We start from the raw sequence: 24,373 nt of genomic DNA on the forward strand, positions 1-24,373 counted from the left end.
TAATTGTACTCTCCCCTTTTCAGGGCATTAAAAACACAGAATAGTAATGCTTTAACATCTAAACATTTTAACAAACATTAATAGACATTTAAAATCAAGAATGACTTATTGTTCAACACATAACATGAAAACCATTACACTCAAAGCACCTTTCTTTGAGTTTCAGCTCTTCATTCATCTTTGTGAGTTGGGCAGAATTGTCCCCTGAAGACTTCATCATCTCAGAGATGGTGTTCTCAAGTTTGGTTTTATCCTCAGAGAGTTGTTCAGCCCTTTCCTCCTCAACTTTAGTTCTTCTCTCCAGAGCTGAAGAAAGAAAAAGCCATCACTACAAAACTGTAAACAGCAACCATCACACTAAAAGTTAAACTACTTATGGTTCATTTGCTTGTCACATTCATTCTTTACCCACTCTTCACGATACAAAATATTTATTTCAGGATCTCTTTGTAAACTTATTTGATTCAAGTGGAACAAGCCCAAATCATTTCTAAATTATTTTCGCAATTAAAGTTCTCATCCCTAAAATCATTGTGGATTCTTCTGTGCCTTCTTCAAAATCTTCCATGTTTTACCTGACATGTGGCTCCCAGTATTAGACACAGTATTCCAGCTGTAACCAAAACAGCGCTTTAAAGGCTCACATCATTTCCTCCTTCTTGTAGTTTATACCATTTGTCACAAAAACCAGAAACCCATACTTTTAACCACATTCTCTATATATCTGTTATAATACCCCATGCCATTCTATGTTCAAAAAGCATTCAATAAAAATGAATGATAAACCTGCCTATTTAATACACAATTGAAAACACAATCCAGAGCAACAATTCAACCATTGCACAAAATAAACTTATTCGAAATTAAACATTTTTACATTTCAGAAAATAACTTACCAGAAAACTGAGATTTGAGCTCCACTACCTCAGAAGAAAGTGAAGTGGTTTGCTCTTCTTTCACAAGGAGCTTTGCAAGTGTTTCTAATTGAGAAAGTATTTAAAAACATATAAAATTACAAGTTAACAATTTTAAATATTAGTTTAGCCCTAAAGTTTGGGGATTAAGCTTCAAATAGAACCATTGCAATTTAACCATACCAGAATTCTATTGACCATGGTGGTTAGTGCTACTGGATGAGAATGTCTAGTTTCTGGAACTCAACCAGCCATTTCACTATGAGAGCCAATGGAACGAGACAGTGGCATGCTAGCCCATTGTAAGTCTCATGAAGCAATATCAGAAATAAACCTGACCATCGTGGCTAGATATTCCAGTAGGCATTGACTAAATATCAGCGTTTCCCAATAAAGGATTAAAAAAAGCACACAACCCCATCAAAATCTGTGTCATTGTTTGTTTCCACATAACTCAGCATACCTTCAAAATATTTAGCCTTTACAATCCAATCAAAATCCTTTGCAGAAGAATTAATAGACTGCAACCATGAAATGGGCCCAGAGTTCCACATTCACACTCACTCTTTTATAAATAGTTTTTCTTATTAAAAGGCTTCAATTTTGCTTTGAAAACTTTCAGTTGTTTTCTACAGTATTATTCAGGTGAATCTTACATGGACCTCTTGTTTAAAAAAATATCTTTCTAGATATTTCCTACAAGAGATTTAAAATGACAATATCTGCTGAAGATATTTGTAATGTCAAACTGTCTAACAATCTATCTTTCTATCTGCAAAACATCTATTTTCACTTCGGTAACTTTATTTCTCATGCTGTCTTCACTTTTTATCGATACAAATGCATATTTAGGTCCCTCCATTTACCCAATAAAATTCAACCATTCTCAGTGCATTTCATTACCCCCACTGGGATCATCAATAAACCTATATAGTATTCCAATGTCTTCCATATTTAGCTGCTATTTAGAATTATCACAATTTTCCTGCGTACCATGCTTACTTTTATCACACTGCTTTTCTCCGTGCCATATTCCTTTCAATTAATTCCAGGCATCATTAGCTTTACTATACATGCGCTGCACAGAATATTCTATCAGAGAAGTCAATTAGTATTACAAAACTTAAGTTACCTTGTAAGGTCTCTTGCAATTTGTGTTGTGCACCAGATGCCCCATCAAATTGTTCTTTCTGCAAGTGCATGAAATACATTTGAAAAGTTTCAATAATCAATATCAAGATCAGAGGAAAAATAATACAGGGTGCCAAGGTCTAAAAGTTACTATATACAGCAATGTTTAAACTAATTATGTTGTGATGATCTTTAGTTTTAATAACTTCTTGTTGAAAATAGATAGAACGTTCTTCTCATCATCCACTTTTGTTTTCATCCTCTAGATAAGACTCTCTCTCTAATAATCAACATCCCAAATTGACATATTGTGAGCTACTTTTCATACAGAACAAGCATCTTAAGGCCCAAAACCAGTATATTTTTGAAAATCTTGTAGACAATGATAATTCTCTGTCACAACACACAAAATCATAACACTAAAAATGTTGATTATTACTTGACCAGAAAGCAACAGGTAAAACTTGTCAGCTATCACCAATCTGCAATTGGAAAGAATGGCAGCAGAGCCAGCACCCACCTTAAGGAGAGTATCACATCTCTGCCTCAATGAGACTTTGTGTTACAGAACGTAACGTGCAACAAGTCACTTACCATTGTCTGAAGTTGTTGCTCGAAATTTTGTTTTTCCTGGCTCACTAAAGTCAGATTTTGCTTCAGCTTAACAACTGACAGATCCTGCTCCTCCAGCTGTTTGTCCAAATCACTAACCTAGTAACATGTTTGCAAATTTGTTGCAAAAAAAAGTAAAGGAATAAATGTGCTGAAACAATAGAAAACAAGAAAAAAAAACCTCAAGAATGATACAAATTTAAAGCTGCAATATCCAAAATAGCATTTTATATAAATCGAGTTATTTGAGAGACTAAACAAATACATATGCTGTATAAAAGCATCAACAGAACATGCTTCTCCTGAAGGTTTATTGATGCATAAGATTCAGAAATAACAATTTAAAAATCATTATTTCCTCCTTCTTAGCACATTGGCAACAGCAGAATGTTGCTTAGATTCTACGTAAATCAATAATTTTGGTTGTTGATCAACATCGGCAATGATCACGAAACAGTGATCAGAAAGATTTTCCTGAATCTTGTTGCTCAGAATTCATTCACGCCTGATATTGATTAGTTTCCTTATTGGAGATCGAATATAATGTTTATCTTGTATAGTGCAGCTTTAATTTACAAAATAAATGCAACTTGGAATTCTGGATAATAAATTAGAAGCAAATATGTGGCATGAAACAATTTGAGGATGGAGAGTCAGTGACTGGCAGAAGGTAAAAAATAAATATGTGAACATTTTCTAATATTCCTGTTTATGTTCTAATGAAAAAAATATTTAAGTGGATGTAGTAAGTGGATGTCACTTCTCCAATCGATGATAAATATTAATGAAAATAAATTGGAAAAGTAGCTAATATAAAAGTGATCAATGATGTTAAATTTTGAACCCATAAAAGTAGCAAAATAAATACTAAAAGTAGAGAACATAACCTTAGAAGACTACAGATTCAACGTCACCAACAGATGTTTAACAAGATATATTGCAAACAGGAAAGGAATTAATGAGAACTCTCAGAGTCAGGGTGTCTTACAGCATGGAAACAGCTCCATTGGCCCAACTTCCCCACACTGGTCAACGTCCAATCTACACTAGTCCCACCTGCCTGCCTTTGGCCCATATCCCTCGAAACCTGTCCTATCCATAAACCTGTCTAAATGTTTCTGAAACCTTGCCTCAACTACCTCCACTGGCAGCTCGTTCCATATACCTACCACCCTTTGCATGAAAAAGTTACGCCTTAGATTCCAATGAAATTGTTCTCCCCTAAACCTGAACCTATGTCATCTGGCTCTCAGTTTCATTGTGAACTGTAAATGTTCCTTATGAGAAATTCTGTAGAGAATGAGCATATTATTTTGATCTTGAAAGAAACTCAGGACTATTTGGTCTTCACTATATCCTCCACATAAATTCTCCAATTTAGTTTTATTATGGGCAAACTAATGTTTTACAATGTTACGTCCAATTGAAGTAAAATATCAAATGAAAAAATTACTTTCACGCTAAACACTCTAGGCCCTTAATATCATGGTTAGAATGCTTTTGAACACAATTTAATAAACCAAACTGAACAAAGGTTTCAGCTTTTGCATTTTACCTGAATGTTTGTTTGAAAATAATATGCCAAAAGCTGTTGCGTTTAAGGAAACATCTTTCCAACTTCACTTAAATGGCAAAATATTTAATCAATAAAATTACCTCCGAAGCACTTATATGACTGTTATTTTATACAAGATTCTGATTTTCACAACATTTTGAAATAAAAGATGGAAAAGCATGTACAAACCTTGCTCCCTTCGGAAAGCTTTAAAGCTTCAGTTATTTTCAACTGTGATTCAACCACTGCAAGCTTCTCTTCAAGCCTTTTGAATTCCTCTCTACCTTGCGCTTCAACATCTTGCAGCAATTCATAACCCATCATCTTTTGTTCTGCTGCTGCTATTTTAGCTGTTAGTTCCTCTACAGTTTGTGCCTGTTCGGTGCTCTTAGCCTGTAAAACTTGCAATTCCGTTGCCTTCTTTTTGTTCTCCTGTAGTTTTGTCAAAGTCTCTTCCATTTCTACCAGGTGTTGATTTGTAGCACATTCCAGTTGCAACTTCAGAGTATCTATATCTTTCTCCTTTTCTGTAGTGACTTCTAATAGCTGAGATTTTAAACCTTCAGTTATTTTTAGGTAGTTTGATTTTTCAAAATCTTGATGTATTTTTATATTCTCAAGTTCCATTTGATGGTCTGTTTTAAGCTTTTCAAAATTACTCTTCAGATCTAGAAGCTCTGTGGTTTGGGAATCTGCTCCTTTACTGAAAGAAAACTTGAGTTCTTCCATGCCTTGCTGATGGGATTCTATTGAAGATTCAAGCTTACTTTTCCATAGACTAACAACCTCTGAGTTTTCAATAGTGGCTTGATCTAGTTTGGATTTGAGAGTCACATTCTCCTTGGATACCTTTTCACTGGCAGCTTGCAGCCGTTGAACTACCTTTTGGTGATCTTCCTCTGCGGTTTCAAGTTTTACTTTCAATGTTTTAAGTTCACATCGATGCTCTTCATTTATCGTTGCAAGCTTCTCTCGCATACAGGAAATGTCTTCCAACAAAGGTGCACTCTCCACATTACCAGAAATTTCTACGCCCACGAGTCTTTGTCGAAGCTCTGAGACTTCTTTTGTGCGTGACGTTAGATCCCTTTCTAATTCCATAATCCGAGACTTCTCAGACACAGTGGCCACCTGAAGTGCAATACCCCCACCATGAAACACAAATTAAAGTAAAATACACCGACATACATTCTCTAATTCTATACAATTAATACTTCGACTTTTATAAACTCAGAAACAACTTTTACCAATTATTATTGTTAAGCAAATTATTACAATATGCTCATTTTCAAGAGTCTTGCCATCAAATCAAATGCTCAAATTGGCCAGTTGCACACTCAATTAGCTTTAACAGGCACATCTTAGAGATTTCATGTAAATAAATCATTATTTACATGAATGCAAACAAATCATAAATCTGTAGGTGTATGGGAAAGGAATAAAGTGAAGCTACAGTGCCCCCCATAATATTTGGGACAAAGACCCATCATTTATTTATTTGCCTCTGTACCCCACAATTTGAGATTCGTAATAGAGAAAAAAAAAACACATGTGGTTAAAGTGCACATTGTCAGATTTTATTAAAGGGCATTTCTATACATTTTGGTTTCACCATGTAGAAATTACAGCTGTGCTTATACATAGTCCCCCCATAATGTTTGGGACACATGGCTTCACAGGTACTTGTAATTGCTCAGGTGTGTTTAATTGCCTCATTCATGCAGGTATAAGAGAGTTCTCAGCAGCTAGTCTCTCCTCCAGTCTTTCCATCACATTTGGAAACTTTTATTGCTGTTTATCAACATGAGGACCAAAGTTGTGCCAATGAAAGTCAAAGAAGCCAGTATGAGACTGAGAACCAAGAATAAAACTGTTAGAGACATTAGCCAAACCTTAGGGTTACCAAAATCAACTGTTTGGAACATCATTAAGAAGAAAGGGGGCACTGATGAGCTTACTAATCGCAAAGGGACTGGCAGGCCAAGGAAGATTTCCACAGCTGATGACAGAAGAATTCGCTCTATAATAAAAAATCTCCAAACACCTGTCCGACAGATCAGAAACACTCTCCAGGAGTCAGGTATGAATTTGTCAATGACCACTGTCCGCAGAAGACTTCAAGAACAGAAATACAGAGGCTACATTGCAAGATGCAAACCACTGGTTAGCTGCAAAAATAGGATGGCCAGGTTACAGTTTGCCAAGAAGTACTTAAAAGAGCAACCACAGTTCTGGAAAAAGGTCTTGTGGACAGATGAGACGAAGATTAACTTTTATCAGAGTGATGGCAAGAGCAAAGTATGGAGGAGAGAAGGAACTGTCCCAGATCCAAAGCATACCACCTCATCTGTGAAAAACAGTGGTGGGGGTGCTATGGCTGCTGAAGGTACTGGCTCACATCTTCATTGATGATACAACTGCTGATGATAGTAGCATAATGAATTCTGAAGTGTATAGACACATCCTATCTGCTCAAGTTCAAACAAATGCCTCAAAACTCATTAGCCGGCGGTTCATTCTACAGCAAGACAATGATTCCAAACATACTGCTAAAGCAACAAAGGAGTTTTTCAAAGCTAAAAAATGGTCAATTCTTAAGTGGCCAAGTCAATCACCTGATCTGAACCCAATTGAGCAGATCTTTTATATGCTGAAGAGAAAACTGAAAGGAACTAACCCCCAAAACAAGCATAAGCTGCAATGGCTGCAATACAGTCCTGGCAGAGCATCACCAGAGAAGACACCCAGCAACTGTTGATGTCCATGAATCGCAAATTTCAAGCAGTCATTGCATGCAAAGGATATGCAACAAAATACTAAGCAAAACGACTCTCATTTACATGACATTGTTGTGTCCCAAACATTATGGTGCCCTGAAATGGAGGACTATGTATAAACAATGCTATAATTTCTATATGGTGAAACCAAAATGTATAAAAATGGCCTTTATTAAAAGCTGACTATGTGCACTTTAACCAGATGTGATTTTTTTTCTATTACAAATCTCAAATTGTGGAGTACAGAGGCAAATAAATAAATGATGGGTCTTTGTCCCAAATATTATGGAAGGCACTGTATATGAATTCAAAGCATGCAGCTTGATTAGGGGGCAAAAAGTCAAACTGAGATCTAACCTTTTGGTCACTCTGCAGTGAAAACAGACAGAAAATGTGGTTCGCCAATACGAATGGGTTGGATGCAATACCCAATAAGGTCTCTGGGCTTCACTTTGCAGGCACACATGAATAATGGCAACTGGGCAAAAGTATAAGAGGACTGGCAACAGTCATGGAATTACATTAAGATAGGCATCATAATCCCCAGGAAAGAGGAGCTGCAGTCATGACACTCATTTCATGCTAATTTCATGACCATCAACTCTGGATATAATTGTTGTACACTATGGGCCGCATTAAAAATACACAAAGTAATCAAACAAAATCCATATAAATAAATGCAAAGGGGTTGTTATCTAAATTATATGACAAGGGTTTTCTGTAAACATATTAAGCTAATAAAACCTGAATTCATAAAACCCAGTCTTCGCTAAATAATAATAAACATGCAAAAATTGTGAAAGTTCCTACGAGTTTGGAAGTTGCTGCTCTATACCTTTTGCAGTTTTTCTGCTGGAAAGCTGAAATGTGGTCATTCTGAATGGAAAGAAGCAGACCTGGCTGCGGTGGCTTACATGTAAACATCGGGAGTAGGTGGCAAATCCCCACCTGGCAACGTGGAACTGCATCCTAATGGTCAACAAACATCTCTACTTCTGGTCTTATGATGGAAGGACGGTCAGTGATAATGCATATGATGGCAGGGTCCAAGATGCAGCCCTGAGGATTTCTTGCAGTTTGCGATGATTGACCTGTGCTTTCAAATGCTCCAACCCTATTTTTCCTAACTTCATATTATTTTCCCTCAAACCCACTCTTCCTCCCTCTCAACTCATTAAATGCATGGTAAGTGATACCACAATCATTTAATCATCAAACTCACTCCGAATCTAATACTCACTCAATTTCTAAAATCTTTTGATCAACAATATTAATACTTTGTTTGAAAGTCAGCAGTTGTTATATTTAACATGGGTGGGAAAAATTGTATACATTTCAAGATTTATTACTCTTTCACACCAAAATTCAGTTTTAAATTACAATAATCCATTGGAATCTACTTTATTTCTCCCATCATTTCATAATTTGGGCATCCTGTCCACACTTATTCTTTTTCTGTCATTTGATGAGTTCTTTGTAGCCTGGCGCACATCATAATCACATTAATATCAAACACTAACCAACTCAACAATATTGCAAACAGAAAGGATCAAATATTGTAACTTTTGAAAGAGATCTCAATTTGAAGACCATGGTTTAAACACCATATCTGCATTCATTTAAAGAAAGAGGCAGAATCAGTCACATTGTGCATGAAAATATTTGTTATATCGTTATAAACAGGAATATCTACCTTGAACAAGATCCATGAAAACAAAGGTGCTCTGATTAAGTTAATGTTAATGTTAAGTTAGGTGTTAATGTTTACAATCATAATTGTGTTTTTAATCACTTTCAATAATTAATGGTGCTTCCAAAAAAAATGTCATAGTTGATTTTTTACTGATTGTCAAGTAATGGCGACATATATATGAAGCTGCTTTTGCAAAATGCTCATGTAATATTAGTATATTGAATAACTGTACACATTGAAGTTCTGCCCAAAATCAATTGTGTGCCAATCTCAGAATTTTGAATTCAAATGTTTTTAACTAATTTTCTGATTTAAAAAAAAAATGTCTTGTTGCAATGACAATGCCAGACATAAATTTGTTTATTGACTGCTGTATAAATTGCGCAGCCATTTCTGAGCCAGACATTTGCCAAGAGGACTGAAAGTTTTAGTCAAAAAGATAAAATTTAAGAGAATATTTAAGGAGCAGTGAAGTAGATTCACGGAGTAATTGCCGCCAACGATGAGGCAAAGGCAGTAATCGATGTACGAGAAGCTAAAGTATGGAGTATGCAATTTCTACAGCATTGTTGAACTGTTGGGAGGCTGCAGAGAAGAAGTAGAATAAGATCATGTAGCTAAGGATGAGGATTTTATATTCATGGGAAAACTTTAAGGGAAGAAAGTACAGATCAACAACCACAGAGGCGATAGGTAATTGAGACTTGTCCGAAATATATTATGTGATGGGCAATTGGGGCTTCTAACTTAAAATATGGGGGGAAGAGTTTTCATGAGATGTTTATGGAGGCTGGAAAAAAGGAAGTCCACAAGAAGAATGGAGCTTGGCACTAATGGAGTGTCTCAGGAGCAGATGGAGTTTTGTAGAAACAGTGGACAGTTTTCTGGTGAAGATCCTGGAAATGGGAAGGATATGGAATCTCTGAGCAATCTTGTTCAGTTTGGAACAAATGACCAGATAGGAATGGAATAGTGGGAAACCAGAGGATCAACCTTTTGTTTTCGATTGTTTGTGCAAGGCCAGGGGAGATCAGTGAAACTGGGTGACAAAATAAGGTGGGGAAGAAAAGCGACATCAAAATAAAGTTCCATCCACAGACAGTCCAACTTGAGCATGGACAAGGTAGTAGGTCCCTTCACACGAAATCTTAACTGTTGTAACAAGATCGCAATTCAATGACATAAATCCCCTCCTGATTTTTCCAGAGATAATATTAATCTTCCAAATAAAAGAGCTTATTAAAAAATTACCCATAGAGTTCCCTTTGTATTTAAAGTTAAACTTAATTAAAATAAGCATTTAACATATTTATATTCTCAATATAACAAACCACAAAGGTTTCCACCGATCAGTGGTACTCTGACATGTTGCACCACACAGTGGTAGGATTTGGGGTTGCATCTATTAACAATCTTAACTAGATCTTCAGGAAGTTGCAGAGTGGATGCTCCTTCCGAGAAAGTGTTGGAAATATTGAAGAACGTTCTCTGCAACATCTCATACAAAACTCCCATTTGTTGATTACTCACCATCAGTAGTTAGTGCTCAATTAATGCAGGACATGGAGTAAACAAATCACATAACGCATATGGATAAACCTTCAAAAATTCCACAGTAAAATATTAGACTAAAATATATATTAATGCTATTTAAAATAAAACAAAGCTATCCTTAGCCAAGTGGTAAATCTTTTTTGCAGCAATTAAGCAATATTACGACAAAGTCCATGTTAGCAACTAATATCCATGTTGGGCACATGCTGATAATTGAATGGAGTTCATTGAAACTGTGAAATCCATTACCCTAGTGTCTTCTAACTCTCTCTGGAGTTTTTCAGCTTTGGTCTTTTCAAAGAGCAGGCTCTGTTCAAGCTCCTTAATGCGGGCATGCTCCAGTTTGGTCTGCGTCTGTTAGTAAAAAGGGAGAGGAAGAGAACACACCAGTGCCACCATCACATGCCAGCACGACAGGAGGGAGCCACATGCAGGCTTATCCACCAGCACCTTCTGCCTTTTATAACAGTTAGGAATGCAAAGGGTAAATTGGACATAGAAATAGTATAGAAGCAAACAGAAATGTTTAATAGAGAATGGTATCAAAGGTATGCACTGGCAAGGGTAAATAGGGAACAATGAAAAGTACAGTTTAAAAAAGAAAGATTTAAAGTTTCATGCAGTCAGTGTACAGTTTAATATAAGCATTGTTCAAATCAGAACAGTTAATACTTAAATTTTAGTTTACTACTGTAAACCCCTTGTTGCTTCTGTATCTTGAAACTTTAATGGTCTAATCAGAAACAGGATTTATGGCTAAAACGGTAAAAAATCAAGTGCAAAACACAAAATCCTGACAGTAGTATTTTCCTTCTCATTTCCTGCACTGATTCATAGCTATAAATTATGTGATTGCAACCTCACTTACATTACAACCGAAAGTGAATTTCTCACTGCACATTCAGAAAAATGCACTTGGGTTTGGACTTGATCATCCATGCATATAACTGAGAAAAATGAAACTTTTACAACTTGAAGTTGATAGAAAAAAATTAGTTTGTTTTAATTTAGTTTTTAGGAAAATTTGAAAAATATATATATTTAAAACAAACTGCTCTGGTTTACACAAGGGGACTGCCCAAAAGATGCATTTAACCCCCCCCAAAATGATCAAACATTGAGCAGCTTGAACACCAGATACCTCAGCCATCCTTTCTAATAAGAGAATGATACTTCAGCAAAATACAAGAATAAAGGCTACTTTGCATATGAAGGAACAAAATTATATTTATTGAGGATAAGACTGAGTATTAAGATAGCTAAATTATCCCAATACTAAACTATCTGAATCTTATAATGAACAGCACTGAAATGCAAGTGAGAATGCTACAAATAGTCCAAAATCATGATTTTTCTCTTTTAATCAGTTCTGAGGCTAGCAATTTTTCTGAGTTATTAAAACTTAATCCATTGGATTGCCATACAATCTTGTGTATTATAAAATTAAATATTGGACACTTCCCACCCCCTGAATTTACATCTTCTACTTTCAAAATGATGGCTCAGATTAATTTGGCACAGTAATGAAATAAATTTATTTTTCAAGAGAATTAGATCTCTTAAACATGTTGGCAGTACAAAAGTGACACAAATTAATTCAATAGGCTTTAAGTCACTCAGACTAAATCAACCATTTAACCTTTCACATGAGGTTTTTCGTCATGGCTTTTCATAGGAATCATGCAATGATGCCTGATAATGCTAGATCTGAACATGAATTCAGAATACTAGAAAAGAAACATAATAAGCACTGTTGTTGACCAATCGAACAATGCATATTACAGTCAGATATCATCATCTGCTGCAGGTGGGTTTTAAGGGGCACTTCTTAGGGATGGCAGAATGGTGCAGCTGTAGAGCCACCAGAGACCTGGGTTCAATTATGACTACGGGTGTAGTCTGTACAGTTTGTACGTCCTCCCTGTGACTGCGTGTTTTCTCAAGATGCTCCGATTTCCTCCCACATTCCAAAAACGCGCAGGTTTATAGGTTAATTGGCTTCTATAAATTACGCCTAGTGTATAGGGTGCAAAAGTGGGATAACATAGCACTATTGCGAATGGTTGATCGATTGTTGGCATGGACTCGGTGGGTCCATGCATGTTTCCATGCTGTATTTCTAAACTAAATCCAAGGGAAATCAGACTCTGAAATGATGAGGGCCTCAATCCATATAATTATATCAATCAAAAAAAATCAAAACACAAGAGTCTACACAATATATAATTGAGATGAATTGTAACAATTTGATCTGGATTCTGACCAATTTCAAATGGCATACAAATAAAGAAAATGTCTTGCATTTGCTCAGAACCTTGAATATCGATGAGGATGTGACAAATTACTTTACTACCTCAAAATATAACATTATATCTCAGTCATTATTAAATAAATATACATTTCTGATGAGCAAATTCAGTGTTTTGAACAGATCTTTTGGCGTTTGATACATGAAGTCATTAGGATATCTACTGATGCATTATGCATACAGCAGTTCTGATTAGACTGCAGAATGGTTTATTTTTCTACACACCTGCCCAGCTTTTAAAGCGTAGCAAGAGAATGGCGTAGCAGACTCGGCAAGAAAAAAAAATGGACTACTATATCACATATCATAGGTGCCATGAGCCTATGATATGGGCACATGAGCCCTATAAAATGCATGGAGCTATTGTAAAGTTGCATTGCGAATAATCAAATCAAAACCCAAGGGATGGATAAAACTTAAAGTGCAGTGGGAAAATCCAGTCAATGTATAATTTTTGTTTGAACCCACATAACACATATGCAAACACTTTTTTTTTTTTTTAAATCAGTAGCTTTTCCTCACTATTAATGCTCAGATAGGCTGTATTTATTTAAATTAATGCAACATGTACAGGCAAATAATAAAGGTAGCAAAACTAGTTACATGTCTATAATTAATAGGGGTTTACAGCAGATTTATTTATCAAATATATTGCATTTCATTCTGTGCAGCTGTGAAAGCAGCATGCATATAAGTAAATCAATGCTGAGAAAACAGTTACTGCAGTTAGTTCTGGTATTTGCTTTATAGAAGTATTTTGGGTTGCTCAAATTAGAAATTATTTCAAAGTTGGATGTCTTCAACTGCCTTGCACCATATTACGTAATCTTTTCATCTAATTTTACTCAGATAGCTGTGTATAAGTTCCTGCAATGCTGGCATATAATAATGTCCACAAAGTGGCACTCTGGTTAAACGATCAGTATTTATTTTAAAAAACTTTTATACCATCCAATCCATTTTGCTTTAATCTACACTTCAATGAAAGAGCTTTTTTTTGTTGATTATATTCCTCTTTCCTGGAATAATTTTATTCTTGAAAGGAATACGTATCCAGAAACATATTCTGGTACCTAATTTGATTTCCATTATTATGTAGAAATCTGAACTCTACTAGTAATTTGATTAGTCTATTTATTTGTCTATTTATCTATTTATTTATTTGCACCATTTATTTGTCTATTTTAGGAAGGCAACTGCACCAAAATACAGACTGAGCATCCGCTAATTGCATTGTTCAAAAGACTTACTGGAGCTCAATTATACTTCTTCAATGATGAGTTATCCTTGTACTGTTTGTGAATTAAAACAATAACTTTTCGAGTTCAGGTATTTGTTGGATAAAACTAATGAGACATTGGGGAGGTAAAGTGCGTGTTTCTGAATGACAGGAATGCAAGAACCAGTTGCTGAAATACGGAATTCATTTGCATTTGAATCCTCTGGGTTTGTTTAAGATCCTATATAGATCAGAAATGCGATAATTGGTCTTTTTCATAGGTTACCAGGTATATCATAATTTAGCTTTGACTATTATCTTTTAGGCTACAACAATCATGCTTTTGTTTCAAGGACAAAAGCATTCACATATCAGAATGACTAACTTTAAATCAACATTATTTTTGAAGACATCCAAAGTTTCCTGATAAAACTGGCAGGATTTGGTCTAAAACTTCCTCAATCTTCATTTGGCCCATTTCGGTATTTTACAACAATTCTATTTATTTGATTTGAGCCTACTGTTGATTAAAACTAACTTCAAATGTTTTATTTAGCACAACACAAAGTTTTTTTTTCCAATATGTTTAAATGTTACATTCCGGAAGATTGCTTTTTTTCCCCCCATGAATAGAGTTCTTGTTAACTCAAAGGTAGACACAAAATGCTGGAGTAACTCAGCGGGATAGACATCATCTCTAGAGAGAAGGAATGGGTGACGTTTCAGGTCGAGACCCTTCAGACTCTTACTGTTTTATCAAAATTAATATTTAAGTTGTCCCTTAAGAGTTTTACATCCAAAATGGATCTTAAAATTCTAATATCACATTGATAGAGTCCTAGGTGGAAATACGTGTAAACTGATAAGTTAAAAAGAGTGTTAGTTTATTTATTGGGAGGGGGAGGGGGGGGGGGGGGGGGGGAGAAATACCACATGCGAGAAATACCCCCCTTTTCCTGCTGACCTTAAACCAATTCCATCTAGTTTTAGAATCCCCAACCCAGGAAAAAGACTGTGACTATCTACCCTCTCTATGCCCCTCATAACATGATAAATTTCTATTAGGTTGTTCCTCTTCATCCTTTATTCAATTTATCTGCTCTCTCCCTATATTAATTCCTCAAAGGTTTGCCATTGATTGTTTTTCATAAATTGAATATCCCTAAAATAAAGAACTGCAACACTGAAAATACTGTAACTACTTTAAAACCTCTGATTCAATAGACCAAAGACTGCCAGATTTATATCATAGTTCTCTTATTTATGAGATTCTCAAATATTTGAATATATTTAAGTTAAATGTGAAGAAATTATTTTGAAGCAGTAACAGAACTTGTTAAGCACATTTAGAATAAACCTTCATCCTCAATGGAATATAACAAAGTTAATCGCTTAAAATTGCACTATTTGTTGAGGGGGTAAGGTCGTAACTATTAATCAATCAATAATCTTTTGACACCACTACAACCACACAGCCATAAGCGCCATGCCAAATAACCAAATCACCCAATTACAATTTGAAATGTTAAGATATTAAATCCTGATTCTCCATTGATCAACAGTTATCACCCACCAGCATGAACTGTTCACAGCCTCTCATCCCTTTTATACCAACAGGCGTTCAAAAAAAAAATTCAGTGTTGCTATTCCCTGGTTTCATAATTGCTAGCAGCGAACATGTTTTGTTACATGCAAAATACCTATCAGAATGGTCATGGTCTTTTGTTCAATGATCTCTGAAAATCAGGGGTGATGGGAGGGGGTGAGGGGTTATTACCTCTAAATCACCTTTGGTAATAGACTCTTCCTCTACTCGGAACTGAAGATCTTCCACTTTTCTGTTGGTAAAAACAGAAGTAATTCCTGAGGAAGAAAATCTATCAGGTAGAAAGAATATCTGATAATATTAGGTGAAAATGAAGGCAAGGAAAAAGTGTTCAGGCTACAAACCTTTCCCAGTTCATATGCATAATACAAATAATATATACTGCTGTAAAACTATAAGGCTAGACCCAAGAATAACTTGACTTCTGAGTTGGTTGCCAAGTTGACTTCAAGAACTTGGTTGTGGTGTGCATCAACTCCTGCCTCAGAAATTGCCTGGATCCCGTTCTTTTTGCCTATTACCACAACAGGTGTTATCTCACTGGGGCGCCACTTTGCTCTGATATATCTGGCTAACAGGAACACATACATCAGGCTGAAGACTCAAAAAGCAATAACTCAGCGGGTCAGACAGCATCTCTAGAGAAAAGGAACAGGTGACGTTTCGGGTCGAGGCCCTTTTTCAGACCTGAAGACTGAAGAAGGGTCTCGAACAGAAACGTCACCTATTCCATTTCTCCATGTATGCTGTCTGTCCGACTGAGTTACTCCAGCTTTTTGTGTTTATCTTTGGTTTAAACCAACATCTGCAATTCCTTCCTACACATACATCAGGCTGCTCTTCATTGACTACAGCTCAGCGTTCAACACTATCTTCCCCTCCAAACACATTGGAAAGCTCCAAGATCTGGGCCTCTGTACCTCTCTTTGCAACCTTAACTTTCTCATTGTCAGACTTCAATCAGTGCGGATCAGTAACAACAACTTCTCACTGACCCCAGGTGACCACTCACTGACCACAGGTGCACTTCAAATCTGCATGCATTGCCTCTAGTTCTGATCACTTTACGCCCATGACTATGTGACTAACCACAACTACAATGCCATCTACAAATTTGCCGACGACACTACTGTGGATGGCCGAATCAAGGGTGGTTGATGGGTTCACGGCCAGGATAGAAATACAGCTGGTTAAGTAGTGCTGCGGCAACAACTTTCGCTCAGCGAGACTAGGTAACCAAAGGTTGACTTAAGAAAGAGGATGTCAGGAGACCAGATGCCAGTTTTCATTGGTGCATTGATGGTGTGGCTTCATATTCCTGGGCATTAACATCTCAGATGACCCATCCCGGGCCTGACACAAATATAATCACAAACGTGGTGTACCAGCGCCTCTACTCTCTTAGTAAGGGCGGTCACGGTGGCACAGTGGTAGAGTTGCTGCCTTACAGCGAATGCAGCGCTGGAGACCCGGGTTCGATCCCGACTACGAGTGCTGTCTGTACGGAGTTTGTATGTTTTCCCCGTGACCTGCATGGGTTTTCTCCAAGATCTTCAGTTTCCTCCTACTCCAAAGATGAACAGGTTTGTCAGTTAATTGGCTTGGTAAATATAAAAATTGTTCCTAGTGGGTATAGGATAGTGTTAATGTGCGGGGATCGCACGTCGGCATGGACCCAGTGGGCCGAAGGGCCTGTTTCCACACTGTATCTCTAAACTAAACTAAACTTTAATGAGATTCAACATGTCACCAAATACACCAACAAATTTCTACAGATTCTTTTAGAGAGCATACTTTGCTGATTGCATCATGGCCTGTTTTGGAAATTCCTGTGCAAAGGAATACAAGAGGCTACAGAGAGTGGTGGATTCACCCCGGTCCATCCAGGACACGGCCCTCCTCTCCATCAAAAGCATCCAAGCAAGACGCTACCTCAAGAAGACAGCATCTCTCAAGGATCCCTATCATCCGGGTCATGCCCTCTTCTCACTGCTACCGTTGGGCAGAAAGCACAGAAGCCTGAAATTCCACACAAACAGGTTCAGCAACACTTACTTTCATACAAATATTAAATTCTTGAACCTACATGCACTAGCCTATTCCTACTTGAAAACGGTGGTTCACCCTCTTGCACGACCATGGACGGTTTTGTTTTCTAATTGTGTTTTGCGCTAATGTTTTGTTTTTTTGTACAGTCTTTCTTTTGTTACTTGTGTAATTTATGTCTAAGTTAATGTATAATTTGTTTGTGTTTATCCGAGTCTGTGTGCCTGTTACGCTGCTGCAAGCAAGATTTTCCATTGCTCCTGTAGGCCACCGTTCTTATGGTTATGGCAATGAACAGCCTGACTTGACTCATATCAAACAAAGCTTGTGTAGGAAAATAACTGGTACAAATCGAAGGTATCACAAAATGCTGGAGTAACTCAGCGGGTCAGACAGCATCTCTGGAGAGAAGGAATGGGAGACGTTTCGGGTCGAGACCCTTCTTCAGACTGATGTCAGGGGGGTGGGACAAAGAAAGGATATAGGTGGAGACAGGAAGACAGAATTGGGAAGGGGGAGGGGAAGAGAGCGACAGAGGAGCTATCTAAAGTTAGAGAAGTCAATGTTCATATCGCTGGGCTGTAAGCTGCCCAAGCGAAATATGAGGTGCTGTTCCTCCAATTTGCAGTGGGCCTCACTATGACACTGGAGGAGGCCCATGACAGAAAGGTCAGACTGGGAGTGGGAGGGGGAGTTGAAGTGCTCAGCCACCGGGAGATCAGGTTGGTTAAGGAGGACTGAGCGAAGATGTTGAGCGAAACGATCGCCGAGCCTGCGTTTGGTCTCGTCGATGTAGAGAAGTTAACTTTAGATAGCTCCTCTGTCCCTCTGTTCCCCTCCCCCTTTTCAGTTCTCCCACTTTCCTGTCTCCACCTATATCCTTTCTTTGTCCCGCCCCCCTGACATCAGTCTGAAGAATTGTCTCGACCCGAAACATCACTCATTCCTACTCTCCAGAGATGCTGCCTGACCCGCTAAGTTACTCCAGCATTTTGTGATACCTTCAAACAAAGCTTTGCTTTTCTCAAATAAATGTTTTATGTTTTTTCTTACAAATTTTCATCTTTTTTATAATGTATTTAAAAAATTATCTCAACAGTACCTTTTTTCTTCCTCTAGTTGGTTCAAAAGCTCCACTTTCTCTCTGTCCGCAGCCTCCACCAGTGCTCGTAACTGGTCCATTTTCGCCTCCATCTCCAATACATTCTGCATTCAGAGATTGAACAATAACATATAAGAAAGTTCACAATGTTGCTTAAGTGGCTTTTACATTGCCCATAAGTCCACAAGAAAATAGATTTTCAACTGCATATAACGACGTGGAATAAATTCCAGGACTCATGTCAAAGATAGTGCCTCAACTGAGGAAGCTTTTGAAATACTTCAAGCAGGCACTGACTGCCACAATATCGACCAACTTACTTTCTTTCTTGGCTCTCAATGGAAGAGGCCCTTGGAATATTCAGGCTACAAATGCTTTTGACAGCAGTGAAGAATCTAAACATTTCAGTTATCAGTTAGATCTCCTTCACTCCACACACACAGTTCGTTTGTCGTCCCTCAGCCTTCAGATGTACACAGATCAATTTTCTTCCTCCTTGTGACAAGATGCATTTCTAGTCAAAGAATACATGTCAATTATGTTTGATAGCTACAGGGTCTCCAGGCCACTTTCATGAAACCAGACTTTTCTCCCCCAGTTGGAAAAGATAAAAATCTCATCACAAGCACAGATTATGGTAGATGTTAGGGCATTTCAAGGACTGTGGTCATTTTGTAGCCGCTGTTGATTAAGAGTAATTAGTTTGTTCATGAGCCATTAACTGAGAAGGGCTCCCCTTCCCATAACGATTACAATAATCCATTACGATTATCTTTGATGTCAATTTTCCTGCAGCAATATTTCTGCTGCTGTTGTCATGAGGGGCAAGATTGATGGAGATTACATACTGGATTGATTCACAGAATGGTGGATTCACCAATTGCCTGCAATTATCTGGGTACAGTGATGCTGACATGTTTGCAATCACCTGTTACCCTGCAACATAATCTAGCTGGTTTCAATGCTTGGAAGCATGAGGTGTTGCACTTGTTTCTCTGATGAAACTGTATGTTGGCGAAGTTACTTCAGCGTTTCAATCATTTCATCAGAGGGAAGACAGTTAGCTTTTCCCATCCCTTCTTTGCCAATTACATCTTTCTTGAGTCCATGTCTTCCATCTATGACATTGCCCAGTAAGATTGGTTGGTGGGTGGGAAAAAAAGAGATCAATTTGGACAAAGATCAATTGGACACCAAAGCTGCCGGTTCACATAAAGCCAACATTTCCCTCCATATGAAGCAGGCACTCCCTGTGAAAATACAAACAACCTTCAATGAAAAAAGCATAGGTAAATATAATCTAATAGTACATTGCGCCTCATTAAATCTATTCTTGTCTTTGTTTGTTATCTTGGCCATCGCACATGAATTATATATCCTCTCATCTAATTTCTATTGCACCCTTGGAAACAATGACTAGCCAATTAAGCCATTAGTCTCATTGAGCTCTTACTTGTTCGTGACCCGTTCGAAGTAATGTGAGCTCCTGTTCAATTTCTCCCACGTGGCTAGTTGCCTTGGCAATCTCTCCTCTTTCCAAGTCTCGTTCAGCCAGAAGCTGTTCAATGTGCTGCTGCTTTTCCTTTAATGCCTCCTGTAATGCAGTGGTGCCTGAAATTTTTCTTGCATAACGCGAGGACGTTTCTGTTAGCTGGGGGAAATTTTTAACACAGCAGTTATTAGAATAATTGTTATGCTTGTCTATTACTACAGATTCCTTGTTGACTGGAAATTTTTCTTGTTTTCTCCTTGTGCATTAAAGCTATGATAAAAGGATAATGCAAACCTCTGTGGTAGTCACTTAATGTCATATAACAACGATTGGCTCGGAAAATCCTACTGATCTGTTAAGGAATAGGGAGACTGATGTGCCTATAACCTTTATACATTTAAATAACGTTTTTCTTCCCTTCTTCTGTATATTAATGATTGCTTCGCCAATGTCTAATCAAATATAATTTTGCAACCCAGCATTTTTGAATGAAATTGGTCGACTTCCCCAACCACACTGTTGCAAACTCCAGTAATACTCCACTCCCCTCCTTACTGCCTTCCAATTTATTTTTATTGTTATTTCTTTTCACATTTTGTTCCTTTATTTATTTTTTTCCTTCCATTTAACTCCCACCTCCTTGCTTCTTACTACCTTTAGCCATTTCCCCAAATCTCCCATCATCTTTCCCCCATCCCTGCCTTCATAACCTACATTCACATCTCATCTCCCCACATTTTACTCTTCACCCTCTTCTTTCTTGGTCATCTAACCCAAGACTTTGTTTTCTTCTCTCCATTGTTTTGCCAATATTCCCTCTTAAAAATGAATGATTAGTAACTTGTACATTTAACTGGAAATTTAACAATAGACACCTCGCAAAAAGTGTAGGATAGATTTAATAACACTTGGCATCTGTTCAATTTCTTACCAATCCGGATCGACTGGGTCTCCCACTGATGGAAGATGCCACAGAGCTTAAAGAGCTGATAGATGATGCACTAGGACTTCGTTTGAGATTTGATGGGGTGGCGACTACTTTTCGTACAGTTGTCTTGGCTTTAGCTGGTGTGGTTGAGGGAAATCCGATTCTGGTAACCTTATGAACTGGTGCAAACAGACCATACTTGGACTGGCACTGAAAGTATCTAAACCATAAAAAAATATTCTCTTAGTTTTTTTTCTTAATTAGTATACTTTAAAACTCACCAATGTTAGCCAAAATATGGATTAATGAAATTGACCATCATCAGTAAAAACGTTCACATCATCTAGTGCCATAACAGCACTTAACGATTTTACTGTCACGAAATGCTTATTGCTGTAACAATTTACGTGCTTACTTATTTTTGTGCCTTCAGGACCTGAGAGGCTGTTCTGGAAGATTAGATTGCGAGGAATCCAGAGAATTTGCTGTCTGGATGTAGAAATGGCTTCATGGAAAGAATTAGAGGGTGATGGTGAAAGGTTGCATATTGGACTGAAGGGGTGTGACTAGTGTTGTGCCTCAGGGATCAGTGCTGGGCCCATTGCAGTTTGTGGTTTATAACAATGATTTGGCTGAGAATGTTTTGCATGATAAGCAAGTTTGCTGATGACACTGAAGTAGATAGATTCATAGAAAGTGAAAACGGCTATCAAAAATAACAGCAGGATCTTGATTAGCTGGGCAAGTGGGCTGAGGAATGGTTAATTGAGTTTAATAAAGATATGTGCGAGATGTTGCTGTTTGGGAAGTCAAACCAGGGCATTACCTTCACTGTGAATGGTAGATCCTTGGGGATTGTTGTAGAGCAGAGGGATCGAGGAGTACAGGTAAAGATTCCCTGAAAGTGGTGTCACAGGTAGATAGGATGGTAAAGAAGGTTCTTGGTACATTGGCCTTCATCAGTCAGGGTACACAGTTGGGACATTATGTTACAGCTGTACAAGACATTGGTGAGGCTGCATTCTGAGTATTGTTTTGTGTTTTGGGCATCCTGCTATAGAAAGGTGGTCATTAAATTGATTTAATAAATTTGTTCTCATTACAATCATGGCCTGCTCAGCTCCTGAACACATGATGGTTTGGACCTACTTGACTAACTCACCAGAAATGTCTACAATCAATATCAAGAATCCAAATACGTAACATACTTGATAATCTGCTTTCCAAATATTTAAAAATCTTGACGGTTCAACATCTAGCACAGCAGGTGACATTTCCTACATTCTTTTGAAACTAACCAGTGAGCCTGGATCCTGACCTCTCCTTTGATCTGTTCTTTTAACACTGTACATGTTTTTTGTATCCTTCCATATCTTGTTTCCCTCTCCCCTGACTCTCGGACTGTAGATGGGTCTCAACCAGACGCGGTTCCCATTCCTTCTTTCCTGAGATGCTGCCTGTCTCGCTGAGTTACTCCAGCATTTTGTGCCTATCCTCGGTGTAAACCAGCATCCGCAGTTCCTTCCAACACACTACCTTCAAACTCATCAGGTTCGCTAGAAAATTTATTATAGTCGTGTGTGACTTCTTAAAATAGAAAATAAACTAAAAGCATGGCAAAAAACGTTAGGAAAAATATTCCTTTCACGTCTTGTTAGAAAATCCACTACCTTTGGCAATAGGAATAACTTTGTCTTAACACTCATGTAAGGATTTCATTCATTCTGCATGAAGAATTAAATCCCTTGCTTTTAGTGACTCATTTATTTGCTGTTACTTTATGATCAATGGTAATTTTCTTTGCTAGTCAATTGCTCACATTACCATTATTATTTTTTGCTTATCCAGTGTATCTTTGTTATACGAGTGAATGTGAAGATCTTCAGACAGATCAAATCGTATGGTAGACACAAAATGCTGGAGTAACTCAGCAGGTCAGGCAGCATCTCTGGAAAGAAGGAATGGTGACATTTCGTGTCGAGACCCTTCTTCAGACTCCATATGTATCATTGTATCATTGTTATTAATTATTCATTCAATATATACTTAGAAAACATCTAGTTATATATCTGAATTTGACTTTCTAGATTATCAAAAATTAATCTTCATTATGATTGAAGATTATGCTTCACATCATGCTTTCATAAGCCTTGGTTGTAAACCTGTGCAAGCAAGCAAACCTGGTTCCAGCCACAGCTCCATCATTCTTTCCAAGGGGTTCATCCAGCTCGACTCCACACCATTCCCCCTTGGCAAAGTCTGTCTCTCCCAAGAAGCGCACTACTCCTGCCTTCGTACCACCAACCTGCAGAAACACCAAAGTACAAAATCAGTACTTTCTATGAAAAGATCACTGGTCAAATCTAATCATGGATCATACCAATGTTACATTTCTGCACATTTTTCTATTTGTAATAACTAACAAAAACTATTCCAGCTTTTAAGCCCAAGTGCTAGCAATCTGCATCGTAATTCAATCTGCATACTTTGGGTTTGTACTCATGGTACAATGCAAACAATAAAAAGAATGCTGGATTTGAAATTTTAAACTGACCTAGCCTTCGTCACTGAAATCTTAGATCCAATTTTAACCCACACCACAATTTGCACAATAATCCACACAATGCCAGTAGATGGAATAGTTTTGTTATGACTTGCTCATCAACTTATGATCATTACACCTCACATAAATCACTCTGATGTTCTTAATTAAATTCTTTTAATTTATTTTTATTATTTTATTGAGCTTCACAAAAATACAAATAAGAATTCATTTTACAATTATGCACAATATAAGGGGAAAAGAAAAAGACAAAAAAAAATCGAGAGTTATTACATAATTAAATTCTAATCGTTTTGTGTAATCTTGAACAATTAGTGCTGCACCGACTTAAGAGCCTATGCATCCTTGGTGATAGTTGTAATTTCCTTGAAAAAAAAAACCATTTGTGATACACTATCATTGACTTAATATATTAAAAATGTAATAACATTACATTCAAGATACCATGAATTTATAAATATAAACATTTATAGGAATGTTTATTTTTTGAAACCCTAAAAAGTAAACAAGTATCAGCTGCAACTTCAGAGAGAACATGAAAAAACACACCTGTCCTTTTGTGAACGTTCACCAGAGATCTGTTATTTTAGTTATGCTCAAAGAAACCTGGCTGCTTTTTTTTAGCTCATGTAGAATATATACCTGACATAGACAGTTGGGTGGAATAACCTGCTATTAATTGCGAGATTGTTCTGTCTATTTTAGTACGGCAATTATATCATATCTGGCATGCACAAGTACCGTGCTTTGACACAGACGTAACACAATCTTTAAATCCAAATTTCTGAGCTGCAGTTGGAAACCAGCAAGGAAAATGTACTCATCAAACAACACTTTTCGAAGCAACTTCAAGCTATTTATTAAATGTTGTGG

At 37.2% G+C, this 24,373-nt stretch overlaps 1 protein-coding gene across 1 annotated transcript in view; it reads right to left on the reverse strand.

Moving 5' to 3' along the window:
* The window catches only part of clip1a (CAP-GLY domain containing linker protein 1a), a 139,281-nt gene that overhangs the window by 60,696 nt on the left and 54,212 nt on the right, over window positions 1–24,373 (reverse strand). The window contains 11 exon segments of the mRNA XM_078421673.1: window positions 133–306; window positions 897–980; window positions 2,047–2,104; window positions 2,640–2,756; window positions 4,402–5,343; window positions 10,486–10,590; window positions 15,541–15,601; window positions 18,518–18,621; window positions 19,971–20,168; window positions 20,941–21,157; window positions 23,118–23,242. Of these exon segments, the coding sequence (XP_078277799.1) occupies window positions 133–306; window positions 897–980; window positions 2,047–2,104; window positions 2,640–2,756; window positions 4,402–5,343; window positions 10,486–10,590; window positions 15,541–15,601; window positions 18,518–18,621; window positions 19,971–20,168; window positions 20,941–21,157; window positions 23,118–23,242 (2,185 nt within the window).

Source organism: Rhinoraja longicauda, chromosome 25, assembly GCF_053455715.1.
Source record: "Rhinoraja longicauda isolate Sanriku21f chromosome 25, sRhiLon1.1, whole genome shotgun sequence".
Classification (NCBI taxonomy): domain Eukaryota; kingdom Metazoa; phylum Chordata; class Chondrichthyes; order Rajiformes; family Arhynchobatidae; genus Rhinoraja; species Rhinoraja longicauda.